This window comes from Anthonomus grandis, chromosome 22 (genome assembly GCF_022605725.1).
Source record: "Anthonomus grandis grandis chromosome 22, icAntGran1.3, whole genome shotgun sequence".
NCBI classification, from domain to species: Eukaryota; Metazoa; Arthropoda; class Insecta; order Coleoptera; family Curculionidae; genus Anthonomus; species Anthonomus grandis.
Genome location: NC_065567.1, coordinates 42,132,078 through 42,151,528, shown reverse-complemented (window position 1 = coordinate 42,151,528; position 19,451 = coordinate 42,132,078). Strand labels below are relative to the sequence as shown.

General features: G+C 34.6%; 2 protein-coding genes across 10 annotated transcripts in view; one reads left to right on the top strand and one right to left on the bottom strand.

Moving 5' to 3' along the window:
- LOC126748529 (protein unc-79 homolog) overlaps positions 1–10,389 on the bottom strand; it is a 218,350-nt gene extending 207,961 nt beyond the window's left edge. For 7 of the 9 annotated variants that reach the window (XM_050457826.1, XM_050457829.1, XM_050457833.1 and 4 more), the window contains exon 1: positions 9,549–10,388. In XM_050457826.1, the coding sequence (XP_050313783.1) occupies positions 9,549–9,651 (103 nt within the window). In that variant the 5' untranslated portion in view covers positions 9,652–10,388. Of the gene's footprint in view, positions 1–9,548 lie in introns of all 9 variants that reach the window. The other 2 variants (XM_050457825.1, XM_050457830.1) reach the window with 2 other exon arrangements.
- The window catches only part of LOC126748533 (uncharacterized), a 46,723-nt gene continuing 37,657 nt past the window's right edge, over positions 10,386–19,451 (top strand). Inside the window, exon 1 of the mRNA XM_050457840.1 lies at positions 10,386–10,700. Within this exon, the coding sequence (XP_050313797.1) occupies positions 10,691–10,700 (10 nt within the window). The 5' untranslated portion in view covers positions 10,386–10,690. The remainder of the gene's footprint in view (positions 10,701–19,451) is intronic.

Below are 19,451 nucleotides of genomic sequence, written 5' to 3'. Positions count from 1 at the left end.
ATTAATTATGCTGACATTGTATTATTCTAGTAGAAGTAAATTTATAGATCAGCTGTTATGCTTTATAAATATTACATTTTTTTTTAGTTAGGTAATAATTTTGTACGATTTTAGTTAAACATTTTAAAAATAGACAAATAATAGGAACCATTGAGCAAACAATCCTAAACTTCTATACGTAATGAATTTAAGCTTTATATTAGTATTTAATATTATAACATTATTTGTTAAATTGGCTACCTATGAGTAGCGTAAAAGTGACATTTGAGGACGTTTTAACCAAGTTATCAAGTTTAAAAGACGAAATATTGAGGGAATCAAAAAGAGTCTTAAAGAAAAAGGTACCTCAGTCAGAAAGTATAAAAATTCAAGTAAGAGATAATTTGATAAAATTATATAACGAGTTTATTTCGACAATAGCGCGTATTTATAAAAACTTAAGCGATAATCAGTATCAATCTATAAAAGTTTTATTTAGCACTTGTAGAGATAGAGTTATTAGATCGTTCGAGGTTCTTCGCGTCGACTATAAAGTCCCTATTTCGATTTTAAAGGAAATTGACCCTGAAATTAAGGACGAAATCACAGTTTATTTAACAAGTAGTGACGACGACGACGACGACATTGATGAACCGATACCGATAATAAAAACCGAGACAGACATTTCGCTCACAATGCCTCTGTCTACGTTAGAATTTTTCAATTTTGCAAGCAAAATTTTACTAAATGAGTTCGATGGTTATGCCGATAAGCTGACGTTTTTTCTGGATGCGCTCACTCTTCTTAAGGCACATGTTGAGACGCACGAAGTTAATGCCGCCGCTTACGTCAAAACCAGACTCATAGGTAGAGCTAGAAGTTTGGTAGGCAATAGCAACAGTCTCGACTTGATCCATGCAAAGCTAAAGGATGGCATTAAGCCCGAAAGCTCACAATCAGTGACAGCCAAGCTACTTAACTTGAAGCAGCGAAGCGACTCAAAATACGCTACCGAAATAGAGGAACTATGTCAAAAGCTGAGGACAGCATACGTTAGCGAGGGCGTACCGGAACAATTGGCAGAGACATATACCACCAACACGACCATCAAAGCTCTGGTCACAAACGCAACTTTCGAAAAAGCAAAGATAATAATGGAAGCTGGAAATTTCCAGACTGTGCAGGAAGCGTTGACAAAATTCGCCAGTGTGAATACTGAAGCCACCACCAGTACGGTATTCTACACACAAAGAAATAATTATCGGGGGGGACCTATAAGAAATAATGTTCGCAGAAGGGGTACTGAAAGATTTTCAAACCGACCCGATAATAATTATTATAACAACCGCTACAATGGAAATACGCAGAACCGCAGCTACAATCAAAATAGGCGGCAAAATAACTACAATGACCGTCAATATAATAACCAAAGAAGAGGCAACGATAATAACAGGCGATCAACTCACCGAGGAGGACAAACAAATCGCTATATAAGGGCATATAACACCGAGATCGGTCAGGAAAACCCACAGGAACCCCAAGAAGGTCCTTTGGGGCACTCCTAAAAATTTTTAATATGGACCTAACACTGTCTAACTTTGTACCCATCCAAGCAGAGATGACAGGCTACCAGAATGTCACGTTACTGGTCGACACGGGAGCGGATATTTCACTGTTTAAAAGAAGAACGATAAATCCAGAACAGATCGTGGACAGATCCAAGGTTAGCCAAATAAAGGGGGTGACAGAAGGGCATACCAACTCTATAGGAACTACAACAACCAATATTTATATAGACAACTATAGTATCAGTCATAGCTTTCATATCGTGGGTAACGATTTTCCGATACCAGCAGATGGAATCTTGGGACGGGATTTTATCTCGAAATATCAATGTCGCCTATAGCAACTGGACTATGACAATAAAATTCAAAGAAGGATATATAACAATACTAATATATAATAGTCCAGAGGAAGACGTCTTGATAATTCCACCAAGATCTGAGGTTGTCAGGCAACTCAACTTACTTAAAAATCTAAAACAAGACTCTATAGTTCAGAACGAGGAGATAGCCCTTGGAGTTTTCACCGCCAGCACCATAGCATCTAGCCAATCACCCTTTGTAAGGATACTAAATACAAATTTTAACAGTGTTACCATCAGAAACCCAAAAATTAAATGCCAAAACTTATGTAATACAACATTTTTCACATAAATAGCAAAAACAACAGTAACAAACAAGATAGAAATAAGCTGTTACTAAAGGAATTAAACACAGCCGACGCTGCAGATTTTGTAAAGAATGACCTCATAAACTTGTATCAGGAATTTTCGGATATTTTTGCACTAGACACAGATACATTAACTACAAATAATTTTTATAAGCAAAAGTTAAGACTAGCAGATGATACCCCTGTGTACATAAAAAACTACAGAACACCACATACCCAGATAGGCGAAATCAATTCCCAAGTAGACAAAATGTTAAAGGATAACATAATTGAGCCGTCTCAAGCAGAATACAATAGTCCAATACTGCTTGTCCCTAAAAAATCTAATGGCGACTTGTAATTGACTACAGGCAAATCAACAAGAAACTTTGTGCTGATAAGTTTCCCATAGCGAGAATCGATGATATCTTGGATCAACTGGGAGGAGCCAAATGGTTCTCAATACTCGACTTAAAATCAGGATTTCACCAGATCCCACTGGAAGAAAGCTCACGAGATACCACCACCTTTAGCACAAACACAGCTTCCTATCGCTTCACTCGTTTGCCATTTGGTCTTAAAGTCAGCCCAAACAGTTTCCAAAGGATGATGAGCATCGCTTTTGCCGGTATAACACCTGAAAAGGCTTTTCTCTACATGGACGACATAATTGTAATAGGATGCTCAGTAGGCCATCACCTTCAAAATTTAAGACGTTTTTGGCACTTGTCGAAAATTCAATTTAAAACTAAATCCAACTAAATGTAAATTTTTCCAAAACAACTGCTATTTCCTAGGTCACCAAATACGTGCCGACGGCATTTTGCCGGATGAGTCGAAATATGACGCAATTCTTAAGTACCCTACACCACAATCAAGTGATGACGTCAGAAGGTTTACCAGTTTTTGCAACTACTATCGACGGTTTATACAAAATTTCGCTGAAATAACGGAACCCTTAAGGAAGCTTACAAAAAAGAATGCGCAGTTCCTATGGACTGAAGAATGCCAAAGGTCGTTCCAGAAACTGAAGCAAATGCTCATCGACCCACAAATCTTGAAATATCCAGATTTTGAGAAGCCCTTTATTCTTACAACGGACGCGTCAAAAGAAGCCTGCGGGGCAGTTCTTTCTCAAAACTCGAAGGGTCAAGATCTCCCAATAGCATACGCTACACGAAGCTTCACTAAAGGCGAAATTAATAAATCCGTCATAGAAAAAGAACTAGCTGCAATACATTGGGGAATTATCCATTTTCGACCCTACTTATATAGAAAAACCTTCTTAGTTAAATCTGACCAGAGGCCGTTAGTTTACCTATTCTCAATGAAAAATCCATCATCCAAACTTATGCGTATGAGACTAGACTTGGAAGAATATGATTTCGCAATAGAATACATTAAGGGAAGTGATAACGTGGTAGCAGACGCATTATCAAGAATTACAATTGAAGATCTCAAAAACATGACGTCAGACTGCCACAGAATTTTAGCAATCACCAGGTCGATGACACAGAAAAAACAAGTAGTCCTAGCTGACAATGCAGAAACCTCGGCAAAAACTCATGCCACAACAATTCAAGAAAATTGCAATAAAATAAAATTCGCAAATGACAATTACAATTTATTTAAAATCCCATCAGTAAAATTCACGCTTAAGCCAGATTATCTAAGGATAATTGTGGAAAAATGGGGAAAAAATAAAATCAGCGCTGAAAGCAAAATATGTTTCGCCAATGGCAATTTTTCTTTAGGGAAAACATTGTCTCAGCTTCAAATTTTGGCTCGTGAAAACAATTTGCAAAAATTAAAATTAAAAACAAATGATAAAATATTTAGCACGTGCTCATTAGACAATTTCAAATTAGTAGGACAAGATTGTTTAGACAACTTAAACAAAACAATTAATGACGATAAAGAAAAACAAGGAGTTATAGAGAAATTCCACAATGACCCACTTTTTGGAGGCCATTGCGGCCAAAAGAGGCTACTAAAGAAGATAAGGACCAAGTATCGATGGAAGAATATGGCGCGTGACGTTGCAAGCTACGTAAAACACTGCAGAAAGTGCCAAATAAATAAAAGCAAAATCACCCATAAGGAACCCATGATCATTACACCAACTCCGCAACAGGCTTTCGACATAGTGTGCATAGACACAATTAGACCATTCACTAAAAGTGATAAAAACAATGTTTACGCTGTAACTATGCAGTGCGAGTTGACCAAATACCTCGTAGTCGTACCAGTGTCAAATAAAGAGGCATCAACTGTAGCAAGATCTATCATGGACAACTTTATTTTAGTTTTCGACCCCATGAAAGAGATCCGAACGGATGTGGGTACCGAATACAAAAATGAAGTTATGGAGAAGTTTTCTAGCTTACTGAATATTAGCCACAAATTTTCTACCGCTTACCACCATCAAAGCATTGGGGGGTGCGAAAGAACTCATAGGGTATTAAATGAATACTTGCGATCATACGTTAATGAAACGCGGACAGACTGGGACAGTTGTCTTAAATATTTTTAATTTTGTTATAATACAACACCAGAAGTTTTTCATAACTATACTCCTTTTGAGCTAGTTTTTGCAAAAAACCCTGAAATTCCTAACGAACTGATAAATAAAATTGACCCGGTTTATAACATTGACGCTTACTACCAAGAAGTTCGACAACGCATGCAATTTTCCTTGCAACGAACTAGGGAATTTTTGGTCAAATCAAAAGAAAAACGCAAGGTTAAATACGATCAAACATCTCAAGGTCTCAATTTAAAGCCAGGTGACTTGATTATGATTAACAACGAAAATCGCACAAAACTTGCTCCTTGGTTCAAAGGTCCTTTTGTAGTAATAAGTATTGATAATGTAAACTGTACAGTGAAAAGTGAAAACTTTAACCTTTAGTGCTACATTAGTGCAAACTTTAGTGGTACCATTGGCAAAATAGTTACAGATTGACGTCACAGTATGATATAATAATAATAGTAGTTTGTTTTCAAATTGCTTCGCAAACATTTCCCTCAAGGGCGGAGGAGCATGTCATAATAATATGTAAATAGTATTATTATTATCGTTACTATGTACTTGAACTATTGTTGTATTTACTTTATATTCCTATCAAGAATTATTATTATACAGGGTGTTTCACTTTTTTGTAGCAGGACTTTAACAGTATTTAGAAAAATTAATTTTAAGGTAGGTTTCTCATATAAATATTGATCGTCAAACTTTTTGTTTCTGAGATACAGGGCGTCAAAGTTTCCCAAAAAAAAAATTTTTTTTTTAATATCCGAACTATCAAAGATATTGAAATTAAAATTGGTATAAACAATTCTAGGATGAATAATCGTCATAATCGTAAATAATATCATGTTTTTACGTTGGCCAGTGGCGAAGATATGACTAATTAATAATGTTAATGTGACTAAAAAAGTAGCACGCCACTGGATTAAGTCGATTAAACGATCATTTCTAAATAGTGCATTTAATTGTAAACAAAAATGCCCTCTTGATATTTTTTCGTATCTGACTCCGTTTTCTCTTCAAATTGGGTTGTAAAAATCACTTAAGATTTGAGGATAAATTTATTTCAACCGTCTAATGAATCGCAACATAGAACAATACCACAAATACTTATAACTTATTTATAACAAACAACAGATTACAAGAACACAACAAACAATTAACAAATTTAAAGAAGGTGTTCGAAATGTGAACCATTTTCTGCAATACATAATTCACATCGACGAATAACCGAACGTGAAATGTTATTTATATTAATTTATTTTAATAATTTGAATAGTGTGCCATGAAATAAAAACAGTGTCATAAAATGTAAATGTCATATTAGTATTATCGTGTCAAATTGCAATTGCGTTCTCAAAAAGTGTTATTTGTTTATTTCTTCTTATCGTTTTTGTGTCAAAATGCCATTTATGTTTTCAAATCAAGAGTTAGCGGATATCCACTTTATTTATGGGGTTGCAAATGGAAACTCCGCAGAAGCAGCCCGGGAATATATGCGCAGATATCCGATTAGAAGGCATCCACATCCTTCTGTATTTGTAAGAGTCCATCGACAAATTATTGAGAATGGTTTAGGCAATGTACGAGGAAATAAAAATAATGTCATTTTTCAAATAGAGAGAAATAGCCAACAAATTTTGCGTGAGTTCAACAGAGATCCTACAACAAGTATTAGAAGAGTTTCCGCTGGTTTAGGAATTTCAGCTTCCCGTGTTTACCGAGTGTTAAGACGGGATCTGGAGATGAAGAACAAAGAACTGCATTTTGTCGTTGGATTCTTAATGCAGCTAATAATACTCCAGGTTTTTTAAATAACGTGTTGTGGAGCGATGAGTCGTGCTTCACTCGGCGTGGAGTGGTCAATTTCCATAATCAGCACATTTGGGCGCATGAAAATCCACATGGAATTCGACCAAGAAACTTCCAGCATGAATTTAGTGTTAATGTCTGGATTGGTATTTACGACAATCGACTTTTTGGACCATATTTTTTGTCACCACGGGTAAATGCTGCAGCCTTCTTGGAATTTTTAGAACGGGAGCATGCGAATATGTGGGAAGATATTCCTTTAAATTTAAGGAGACGGAGTTGGTTCCAGCTTGACGGTTGTCCTGCGCATTATGGGAGAATTGTGCGAAACTGGTAGGATACCCATTATCCAGAAAGGTGGATGGGTCTTGGAGGGCCAGTAGCGTGGCCTCCACGATCCCCAGACTTAAACCCCTTAGACTTTTCAGTATGGGGATTTTTAAAAGAAAGAGTGTATGCGACACCTGTTCCAACAAGGGATGACCTTATAAATAGAATTAGAATTGCTTGTAATGAAATAGTACCATTTTTAAATAACATTTCACGTTCGGTTTTTTGTCGATGTGAATTATGTATTGGAGAAAATGGTTCACATTTCGAACACCTTCTTTAAGTTTGTTAATTGTTTGTTGTATTCTTGTAATCTGTTGTTTGTTATAAATAAGTTATAAGTATTTGTGGCATTGTTCTATGTTGCGATTTATTAGACGGTTGAAATAAATTTATCTTCAAATTTTAAGTGATTTTTACAACCCAATTTGAGGAGAAAACGGAGTCAGATACGAAAAAATATCAAGAGGGTATTTTTGTTTACAATTAAATGAACTATTTAGAAATGATCGTTTAATCGATTTAATCCAGTGGCGTGCTACTTTTTTAGTCACATTAACATTATTAATTAGTCAAATCTCCGCCACTGGCCAACGTAGAAACATGACATTATTTACGATTATGACCCTTCATCCTAGAATTGTTTACACCAATTTTGATTTCAATATCTTTCATAGTTCGGATATTAAAAAATAAAAACTTTTTTTTTTGGGAAACTTTGACGCCCTGTATCTCAGAAACAAAAAGTTTGACGATCAATATTTATATGAGAAACCTACCTTAAAATTCATTTTTCTAAATACTGTTAAAGTCCTGCTACAAAAAAGTGAAACACCCTGTAGATTACAATTTATTTCATAAATCCTAACATTGTATAATTTAGATGGTAGAAAAAAATCAAAAAGGTAATTTAGATTCAGGCTTTAGTTATTGTAACGCTGCATCTTTTCAAATGGACAACGAATGTCTTCCATCATGCGCGGATGAAAGCCATTCTTTCGAAAGGGAAAGATGTGGTGCCATCAAGGTTTGTTATATTATGTCATATTATTATAACCTCGATTATTCAAGTACCATCAAGGTTTGTTATATTATGTTATATGTTATATAACCTTGTTCCGAGGTTATGCTATTGTAATAATGCGTCACAACCAAACTGTATTCAGAGGAATCAAGCATACAATAAATCAGTCTATTACCAAACCTTGTTATGGTCTTATTTCATACATTCTATGGTAACTATACCTTTTCCACAAGTATGACTGAGACAACTGACCATACAGAGAACCCACGAAGCCGGCCTAATAGGTTCTTTTTTTATCATTTAAATTTAACAGGGTTTTGGAACGTATCAGATCTAGGGAGTTGTTCTTGTTGTTTAAAACTTTTAAATCAAGACTGTCGAACAAACTCAACTCCCTAGAAATAGTCCCTGTAAACCGGTTAGTCTTGCTGGACTATTATTTTTGTCATAACAAAGTTACATTATTGACCGCTTAAACTAAAAAAAAAAATAAATTTTTAAAAAAGCGGTGGTGTATCATAATTTTACCTATAAGTATCAAGTAGGTAGCCCTCCTGAAGTGCCACTGGAATTAATAAATTTATTTTATTTCCACCAAAGTAGGGCTTTTATGATGACAAATAAGTCTACCAAATTTTATTTAAATCGGCTGAAAGGATTTTGAATAATTGATAAAAAACTGATTTTATTAAAAAACTTTTACACTCTGTATCTAGAAAACGAAGCAAGTTAGGACATACGTTTATATGAAAAAAAGTTCTTATTTTTGGCTGGTAAATACGCCCTTAAAATCTTTGCACTCAATTTTGAATCACCCTGTATAAAAATCTGCCAAAACTGTTTAATATTAGTTATTTTGCTATTGTCATTGTTTTCTTAGCAATGTTCCAAGTCTCCTTTTCAAAAGTTATAGCCACATAGCGATATGTCCATTGCTTAAATGATTGTTTTTCCTCAAAAACCGTTCGATAGGCGGTGGAAAAGTGATTTAGGTTTTTGAAAATAACATTTATTTTAGAAAGAAAATTCCAAAAAATATCTACTTGCCAATAGTTAAAACATAAATAAATGTCCTACATGAAAAAATTGATGCTTAAAAGGCGTACTAGTAATTTCATCTAAATGATTTTTTTTAATTAAAATTTTAAAGCTATGAAGCTCAAAACTTTAATATAGGACATAGATTTATTTGATCTTTATTTTTAAAAACACCTAATGAAGATAATAAGAATTTTTCTTTATGAAAGTACAGCGAACGTGAATTTAAAAAAATCATTGATTCAGTATTTTAGAAGAAACAAAGAAATTAACAAGTATGTTTTTATGAATTTTAAATTTTAAAACGTTGTTTTAAGTTAGGGTTTTTATTCAATTATATGTTTTCTTTTCATATTTAGGTAAGTATATATAGGCATATCGAAAAGAAGAAACGAGCTCAGAGGTCGATAACTAAAATTATTTAAATAGCGGCGTAATACCCAATAAAATAAGTAACTTATGAATTCGTTACAATATAGATTTCATTTAATTACGAATAGACATATAAAACTTTATGAAATGATAAATTTGATGGCATGCAATTTAAATGTAAACATAAGTAAAAAAAAATAAAAATTTGTACTTTAAAATAAAAACTAAAAAAGGAAGGAAAAAGTTGCTTACATGCAGCAGCTCTTGTACCCATGTTGACAATGCAGTCACAATAATCAAAGGCTAGGGAAACACTGAGGTCACATTGTTTAAAACGTGCAGGTATCTTCAACATGGGGGCAGCTTCACTTATCCCATAACAGATCAATAGTGTTGAAAAATAAGGGCTAATTGAAAGAATCTACAAGAACAGAGGAACAAAAACACGACTTTAGGGCTCTGGGCCATTTCCCGAACGATCAATACGAAAGGCATCATGAAAATCTCTCACTCGCGACTGCACGAACTTTTTCTCTCGATTTCTCTGCTCTATCTACTGGTTAGCTCTAAACACTTACATCGAATATTTGGAAATGGACAATTAGGTTGACGTTGAGCCATAATTTTTAAAAATGGGTCAATCAAAACGAAAATATATTCCTCATCATCTGACTAAAATTCATTCCATCGATCGGGCCGCGGCTCGTTGTGATGCGCTAAAAATTTCGCGATTTCGCCAAAATTTATTACATCTAATGTTGCACTACATAAATGAAATCCCAAATATAAAATTAATACATTAACAATACACTTAGCCGAAATATAGCACGGTTTCTATCAACAACATCCAGGTGAAACAACAATAATGTGCAGCAAATATAAACATCAATTTTTAACTGAGGACTTACACCAAATGGCGTTTACGAATTTTGAAAAAATTTTGCCAGATTATTCACTTAACTTGCCGTAAAAATTAATATAATTATTTATTGAAGGATATTTTCTGAAACAAAAAGAGGAACTGAGAACGAACGAGAGAACAAACTGGGGTTTTAGAAGCTTATTGTTTGTGACATTGCGCAAAATCCATCAACGCCTTACATATAGATTTACATCTCCCTTTACCCCAGTTTCTGCCGCTATGGTCCAGCTGCTACTCCCGTCACGTCTGTTTATAATCAATAGTTTTTCATTCAGCTTTTCATTCCAGCGACAGCGCCTTCTCTCAAAAATTCAGATTTCCTGTTTCCTTGGTCAGTGGTTTATTATTAGTGTATCAACATAAATATGTTTTTATTTACTAATACTGCAATAATCAGTTAGACAAACGTTTTAAATCCTGAATTGACATTTTGGAGAGACACAAAACAATTATTGCCGTGATTCTTCAAAGAATGCAAGTCGGTAAGTAAACTAGTATTGATATAGTTTATATACAGGGTGTCCGGATAAAGGAGGCCAATCCGCCGGCCACATATGGGGTGGACCAAAATAATGCGACTTTCGTTATGCCATTTTTTAATTGGGCGCTCGGTATTCAATGTACAGGGCGTCAAAATAAGAAATATAGAATCGTTTTTTTTTAAATAAGTCGAGTGTTTCATAAGATATTAAATTAAAATTTGGTATGAGGGGGTTTTTTGGAACGAGAAATTGAAATCCGTTCACGGATTTGCTATACCTTGTAGAGGCCGCCACCTGCGGTATATTGCATGTGTTAAAAGTACCAAAACTTTTTTGTTTCCCTGTATAATAAAGTTCTAGTAAAAAATTCAAATTATCCAATATTTTCTTGTAAAAAAAGTATTCTTAGTAAATGTCGGCCTGAGAATCCGTTTATTAGATATCTTAATTTTAAAATCTAGATACTTGTTTCTAAACAAATAGGCTGACCTCGGGATCCAGTAACTTTTTACGTACTGTCAAAGTAACAAATTTAAACGCTTCTGACGCTCTTTACAAGCTTCTCAATTACTCTTAAAATAAATCTACGTTTTTTTAATTAAATATTTGTATTTGGTGTGTTTTCTTACAACTTATAAAACCATAATGACTCATAGACCAAGAAATGTACCCTTTTCCGAAATGGTGGATATGTTTTTGATGTTTGGCAAGTTTTAAATATTATTGTAAAGAGTAAATACCTGTCAATTCTTAACTAGGAAAACGTGACTCCAATGCTAGTTTAGCCACTAGACGCTATACCCAGACATTCCCAAATCGATTTCATCCCAAAAGAAAATATTTTTTAAATTTGATTAACCGCCTATAGTCCGGGGAATCGGTACTTTTTAACAAAAAAATCGCAACCCGCAAACGAACGACTGAATGTGGTAAAGGGGTTCATAAGAAACATAAAAAAATAAATTCATACCTGGGGTAGTTGCGGGGGTGAAAACTGAAAAAAACAGCTGGAGCATTTTTCTATCGCTATTTCCGGCGAAAGTTGACGCTCAAATAAAAAGTGCTTAATGGCAAAGTTGTAGATAATATAAAAATCTATAATTTTTGTAGAGGGCACTTTTGAACATAACCTCAAAATGTTCAAGATAAATGCAAATATTGCAAACATTTTTTTTTTTCGTTTTTTATTTTTCATTTATCCAAAAATTATGCAATTTTCGTAAAACTTGGTATAACAATAACAATTTTTCAAGAAATTCAAGTTTTTCGAAAAAATTACTTTTTTTATAAACGAAATTTGTCCTTCAGAGAATTGTCCTAGGAAGTTCATATGGGGCTTAAGTTCAATAGATTGTTTTATGCAGAAGACAATTTAAGCTTACCCCCCCAGTATGTATCCCGTGCCTCGACGCGTATTCTGTATATTACACTAAATCAGCCAGAGAAATCGATGTCGCTTTATAATTTTCGAAGGGTAGAATCGACTTTTCGAACTTACCAATTCCAAATCGATTTTATTAAACAAAATTTGGCTACTTTTTGATACAATATTTTATTATACAAGAAAATATAATACAATATTTTATGATACAAGAAAACTTTTTACATTATGTACGGTTTATATAATACGACGTATTGTTTTATTGATTTATTAGTCTTTTTTTTATTTACATACTGTGAAACTTGTTCATGGTCGGACTCTCCAGTACAATCTGGTTCTTCAGCGTTTTCCGCATCTTCATAATCGCTGATATCAGAGTCTTCACATTCTTCTTCATTTTCGGCGTCTAATGAGATTCTTGGAAGTTCAAACTCATTTAAAATCTCTTCCGAATCACTGCAATCTTCCTCTATTTCATCGATATTAGAGCAGTTGCCTGTATCTTGGCAATTAGTGCACAATGATGTGCACGATAGCCCATGCTTCCTACACCCACATCGATTTGTACTGCAATTACCTTTGCAGGTGCAAAAGATTTTTTTGAGTAACTCTTCGGGTATCATCGTGTCGCTTCTGTATCGAGGCATAAGAATTGTACTATTATTCACGAGTGACTCTTTCCATCCCCACATGGTTGCACTTAAGTTGTTACCAAGCCACATTTGAAGTTGATGATATACTCTGAAACAATGCTGTGTAGCTGCTCCAATTGTTGGTGGTAACTTTTCTAATTTGAATGTAGATTTAGCAGTTAAGATTTCGTAACGCTGAAATCTCAAATCGTTCAAAGTTTCTTTTCCTTTAGTGTAATTGTAAATATGTGCAATCATATTACAACCATTGTGAGCTATTACAGTTGGATGAGAATCAGGCTCATAAAATGGCTTTGCTAATTCAGCCAAGTTCGGAGAGTTCATGAGCGCTTCCACTGTTTTTTTTTTGCCTTTCCCTGCGAACCCAGATGTTGAATCGCAGCCAGTAAAACAATGGATAAAAGCAATAATAGATTGGTAGTGCTGGAATTTGAAACTTTTTGATGAATAAATTGCATCATTTACTTTTCCTGCACCTACTTTCAAAAAGTAGATCGGTGCATTGTTTAAATTGAATTGATGCAATAAAACTAAAAGATCAACATCTTGGCCTACAATGGCCATGATCTAAATATATAAGGTCTGCTCGGTAGCTTCGTCGCTCCGCCCACCTCCAACCGGTTGGGTACTTGCTTGCATAGCAAATCGTTTAAGAAGTATGAAGCTGCGCAACCGGACGAGTGCGCATCCCAACCGAGCAGACCTTACATATTTAGACTATGGGAGCAGCTGCAGCAAAAATTAGGAGAGGGGATCTATGAGTGTATAGTACATGCTGATACAAGAGTCTACGTAACAACTTTTCAGATAGAGCGCGCTGGTATTGCCCCGTCGCCTTATCGCCCTGTGGCCCCATCAAGCGCTCCCATCGCTGAAATTGTATTACCTGTATAATAAATAAAACGTTTTTCGAGGCTGAAAGCTGGAATGGTTGTTTTGATTTAGATAGATTTACTGGTGACACGTTAATTGAGTTATTTTAGGTATATTAGTATTAATAAAATCTGTTTTTTAACAGTTTTATACATCTTTGGCCCGTATCTAAAATATATGTAAATTTTGATTATTTCAAAAATTGCACTAACTTTTTGACTTTTGAACTACTTCTACTTAACCGATTGTAACAAAATTTTACACAAACATTGGGTTCTTGTCTTATGACAATACAATATTATTATATTCACCAACCTTATGGAATAAACCCGGCATCGGCAACCAGCAACCCCTAGGTAGGTACCTTAATAGAGGGAGGAGATAGCTTTATGATTTTAAATTAGAATAAGGACAACTTTAATAAAATATCTCGTTTTAAAGGTTTCATTCGGCCAGGTGAAATGTGTGCACTCATAGAAGTAATAAAATGCTAATTAAAAGACAAGCCAAAAACCAGAAAATAAAATATAATAATCTACTTTTGGTATTGATATATTAAATATGTAGGTAGTATTTCTAAATAAAATTATGAACTCTGGATCAACTTTTAACAATTTATTAAAATAATGTGAGGTGCACATTCGCCAAGAAAAATTATAGCTGATGCGCCAACCTTACAAACGGAGAGTCGCCCAAAAAAAGAGGCTTCATACGCCTGCGAAAATTGGCCAAAAAAGGGCTTTTCTGGATAGATGAGATCTAAGAATCTAAAAGGTTTTTTGATATGGGGTTTTAAAATATTTGTTCAGAAAGGACAAAACTAGACTTCTGTAGTTTTATTTTTTTTAATTAGGCCTAAAATCACATAAAAAACAATGCTTAAACATACAGAAAATTAAGGTAATTTTCTATTGATGGCACTAAACGCCCAAAAGTACCTTGAGTTGCTGCAAAACCAAGTTCTTCCTGCCATTCAAATCCTACCTGATGTAGACCTGGGATAGGTTTATTTTCAGCAAGATGGCTGTCCTGCTCATAACTCGGTTAGGGTAAAAGAAGTTTTAACAAATACTTTTCCTAACCGCCTTATTAGTGGGACTGGCGATATTAAATGGACTACTAGATCTCCAGATTTGTCTCCAAATGACTTTTATCTGTGAGGTTACCTTAAGAAGACCATTTACAAGCATGAATTTAGTAGGCCAACAAATTTAGAGGAGTTGCGAAATAAAATTGTCGAAGGTGCCAATTCCATTTTACCTGAAACTCTTTTGGAGGTGCGAAATAGCTTTTACGATAGGTTAAGTTTTTGTTTAGCGAAAGAAGGCGGTTTATTTGAGCCTTTTTTGATATATTTTTTGATATAAGTTTTTTTATTAGAGTTTTATTTCTGATTTTTTATTATATTTTTATCAGAGTTGATATGTTATTTTTTATTAGAATAACCCTTTAATTTTTATTATGCAAAACACAGCATATTAAACATTTTAAGATTACAATTCTATGAGGGTTTTACACATTGTCATGTCTGTAAAAAAAATTCTAACCCGCATTAGAATAAATATTTTAAAAATGCCTATATTTTCGCGTAATCTTTTGGGACATTTTACTGCTCCCACAAAAGTCAGATGTTTACTAATCCCGTTCTCGAGCCGGCCGGGGTGGTGCTCTGTCGCAGGCACTCGTACACGCGCGACGTTGCAAAATTTCGCCTCTATGCGGTTTCCTATAAGTAACGAACGAAAACACGATCTGTATATGTACCACACGAACATACCCAAAAATACAAAAATAAAACATAGTTTTGACCTACCTTTGTAACAGCACTGCACTTGCAATTGAATAATAAATAAAACTTACGGTACATATGTGTACCGTTCGGGACGAAAGAGTTAGAAATTAGGTTTAAAAAACATCTTCCAAATTTGGCACAGTATGCGGTAAGGGGTTAAGCTGTATCGTCTTAAAAATTGGCGAAAATGTAACTTTATCAGTTTTTAAGTTATTTGCATTTTAATTAGAATTTTTTAACATTCAGCGTAAAAAATTCTAAGCCGTCGTTATTACATTGGCTTAATAGAAATTTATTCTTTTAAATTACTACTATGCTGGATAATAACAGTAAATATAACAAATAACAATCAGTAACAATGATAAAAGAAAACCTCAAAGTAAATGCTCAAAATGCCCGCCTTCCACTTCAATACACTTTGTAAGGCGTCTCCTTAAAGATCTTTGAATATTAAATAACATTTGTCGATTATTTTTAATAATATTAGCAGCCTCTTAAATTTTCTCTCGTAATTTTTCGATGAAATTAATTGTTTGTTTGTAAACCATGTCCTTCATGTGTGACTTGAGAAGTCTAGAGAGTTTAAGTCTGGACTAGGTGGCCAAATAAATTTACTGCCACGCCCAATCCACCGGTGAGGAAAATGTTCATTCATGTATCGCCGTACTGGCAGACCGTTTTGCATAAACCACATGTTCCGCCTTATGGCTAGTGGTACATCTTCTAGTAGTGGGTTAAACTGTTATTCAAGGAAGTTTAAATAGAGGGGCCCTTTCAGATTAGGAGGAAGTTCAAAAGGACCAATAAAAAAACCAGATATCACACCACACCAAATATTTACCTTGAATTCATGCTGAAAATGTCATTCCTTTAGAGCATGTGGATTTTCGAATTTTCGAATTCGATTTTCGAATCGAGTCTCACGAATGATTGTTTTTCCAATTAAAAGCACCTCATCTAGTAAACGTCGCCTCATCGGTGAAAGGAAGGTCACTAAGAAATTTCTGGTTTTCGGATTGTTTATCTAGCATAAATTGAGTAAAACAAACTGTAGGCGAACTGGTAAATATTGAGGTAGCAAATTTTGGACAGGGGTATAGTAATATGGACAGAAATTCTCTTTCTTTAAAATTCTCCAGATAGACGATTGGCTTATTCCTGTTGCTGTACTTAGCCGACAGGTACTGAGATCTGGATTTTCCGAAATACGAGCTGAAACCTCTTGTTCATCACCGACATTGATATTTTTTGGAGCACCATTTAAGGTTTTAGGACGAAAACACCCTGTTTCGTCTAGGCGGGTATAAATACGTCTGAACAGTTTGTTATTGGTTTGTCTTCGATTTGGGTGTAATTCTAAATGCCTTCTGGCTGCACCAAGTCCACTATAATTTGACTGAGCACAAACGCAAATCATATCACGCATTTCACTGTTGGAATATTCATTATGACGTGACATTTTCATATTTTAGAATTTTTACAACATATAATACACTCTTACTTACTGACAGTAAAATTGTCATATAATTTCTTTACACGAAAAACTGATAAGTGCTGACAAAAGCCTACTTGAAATAAAGTCAATGTAATAACGGTGCCTTAGGATTCTTTATGCTGAATGTGTAAAATGTAAATAACTTAAAAACTGATAGAGTTACGTGAAATATACAAGAGTACCTTTTTTATTCAGAATTAAACTGCCTTAAACTGCGATTTTCTAGTCGTTTTAGCCATAACTGATTAGGCAAAAAAGATATGTTGTAATTTACTCTTAACTAACAGGGTGTAACTAACGCTTTGTATAAGTAATGCTAAATTTACCACAAAATTCGTAATTTTCATGTCAAAACATAAAGTCACCAATTTTCAAGACGATACTGCTTAAAATCACAAAATTATTAAGAAATTCCAACTTTAAATCCCCTGTGGACTAACTTCGTCGAAATATGAATATCCCGAGGGAATAAATCCCTTAAGTCATAGATTTAACTGACTCATATATCAAAATATTAGAATGCAACCGTTAATCTAAAACTCTCACCTGTTGACTCATAAACGTAAACAAGAGAGAGACTAAAGTAACTTACCCTGGATGTTTTGGGGATGGGCATAGGTCACGTACCGAAAAATACGCGCGTAAAACGGTGTCGACACTTATCGATCAATCCGGTCTTCGGTCAATGCCAGAATTGCTGCTACTCAGTTCACATCTTAGCACGACCTTCTTCTCCTTTTCTCCCACTCTTCGCGCATTTGCATTTAATAGATTATGTATGTTCAGGAATATACAAAAGGTGGGAAAAGAAAAAGATGTAAGGCAAATTATGTAAAGTTGATTTATAAGTTATTAAATATAATTAAATAATAAATATAACTAATAAATTAAATTAAAATTAAAGTATTACTAAGTATTGGTCAAAAGAAAATTAAAGTTATAATAAATTATAATTACTATAAGCATGTGAAACACCCTGTAGCTCAATCGCCATATTTTTGGTGTGTAGTGTAAGATTACTTTATATTAAAACGCCAAAAATAAACTTTCAACATTACATAAACGACCAAAATTTTATAAATAAGACACGAGTGCTCTTTAAAAAGTTTGTCCAAACAGTTGGATAACAGATGTGGGTAGATTCCCACCATAGTTCGAAGGCTCATTAGTATTCTTATCACATCCCAGCCTAGGGTTGCTTTTAGCACCATGTGCTTTCATTTTGGGCCCGGTACTTTTTCGTAGATTACACAATGGACCCCTTGTCTTTGTAAAATCTGCCCATCGATACATGTATTTTATTATTTTTGCTACATTCGATCATCCTGGCCTAACCGCCTGTCCTCAGGTGGGGTTAACCTGCAAAAACAATCGCCTTAGCGTTATAAGTAATATAGTGCCGAGGTCCTTTGACCTCAAGTATTATTTCTTTGATCCGTCGATCAAATACAAATAGATCCGTCGATCTCAGATATAAATTTGTGATCTTAACTCATACGCATAGATCCTTTGATCTATGGAGATCCGTTGATCTGAACTAAGATCCTTTGACTTTAATTCGTAAATATAGATCCGTTAATCTCTACTTGAGAATCGTTAATCATAACTCATACGCATAGATTCTTTGATCTATGGAGATCCGTTGATCTCAACTAAGATCCCTTGACCTTAGTTCGCATGCATAAATCCGTTGACTTATTGAGATTCGTTGATCTCAGTGAAGATAATTCTTTTTTTTCTCAACTCATATCGTATTAGTCCTTTGACCTTACTTTGTAAGTATACGTCTTATACTCACAATTGCTAACTCGTTTGGCTCCCTCTCGTAAGTCCTGGACCTCATAGCGATCATTAATTATCACTTTTATTATGCGGAATGGCCTTCTTAACTTCGGTAACAGTTTTCGGCTTGACCTCGTTGGAACCTCACTGACTATTCGCACCAGCCTCTATTCTGGTCTTGTCATCTCTTTCTTTTTGCTTTCGTTGATCTTCGGTTATGTGTTGGGAAATGCTCTCTCGCAACTCATGTAAATCCAATCTTTCAATTTGAACTTGCACTTCGTTCAAAATCCATGCTTTAGCTATATTCTTTGATTTGCAACCGATTAAACATTCCATTGGTGTGGCATTTATAGCTCGATTAAATGAAGTATTTAGTGAGCATTGTATTTTTTTGATAAACTGGTCCCAATTGTCAGCTTCTTTTTCTACTACTGTCGCAGCCAAAGCGTTAACAATAGTCTTATTATACCTTTCACATTGGCCGTTGGCTCTCGGAGTAACAACAGCATTTAGCACATGTTTTATCCCATAAGTCTTGCAAAAGTTATCAACGTTTTCGAAGTAAAAGCTGTTCCTCTATCACTTATAATACGATTGGGAACACCAAAAAGATGAAGTAGGTTCATGAAGGCGTTAACAACATGTTTACTTTTTTGATCACGTACAGGTTGCAATACACAAAACTTGGTAAAACCATCTACAATCACCAACAGAAATTTGTTCTTCTTCTTGTTTGCAACAAATGGGCCCACGTGATCGATGTGAAGTGTAT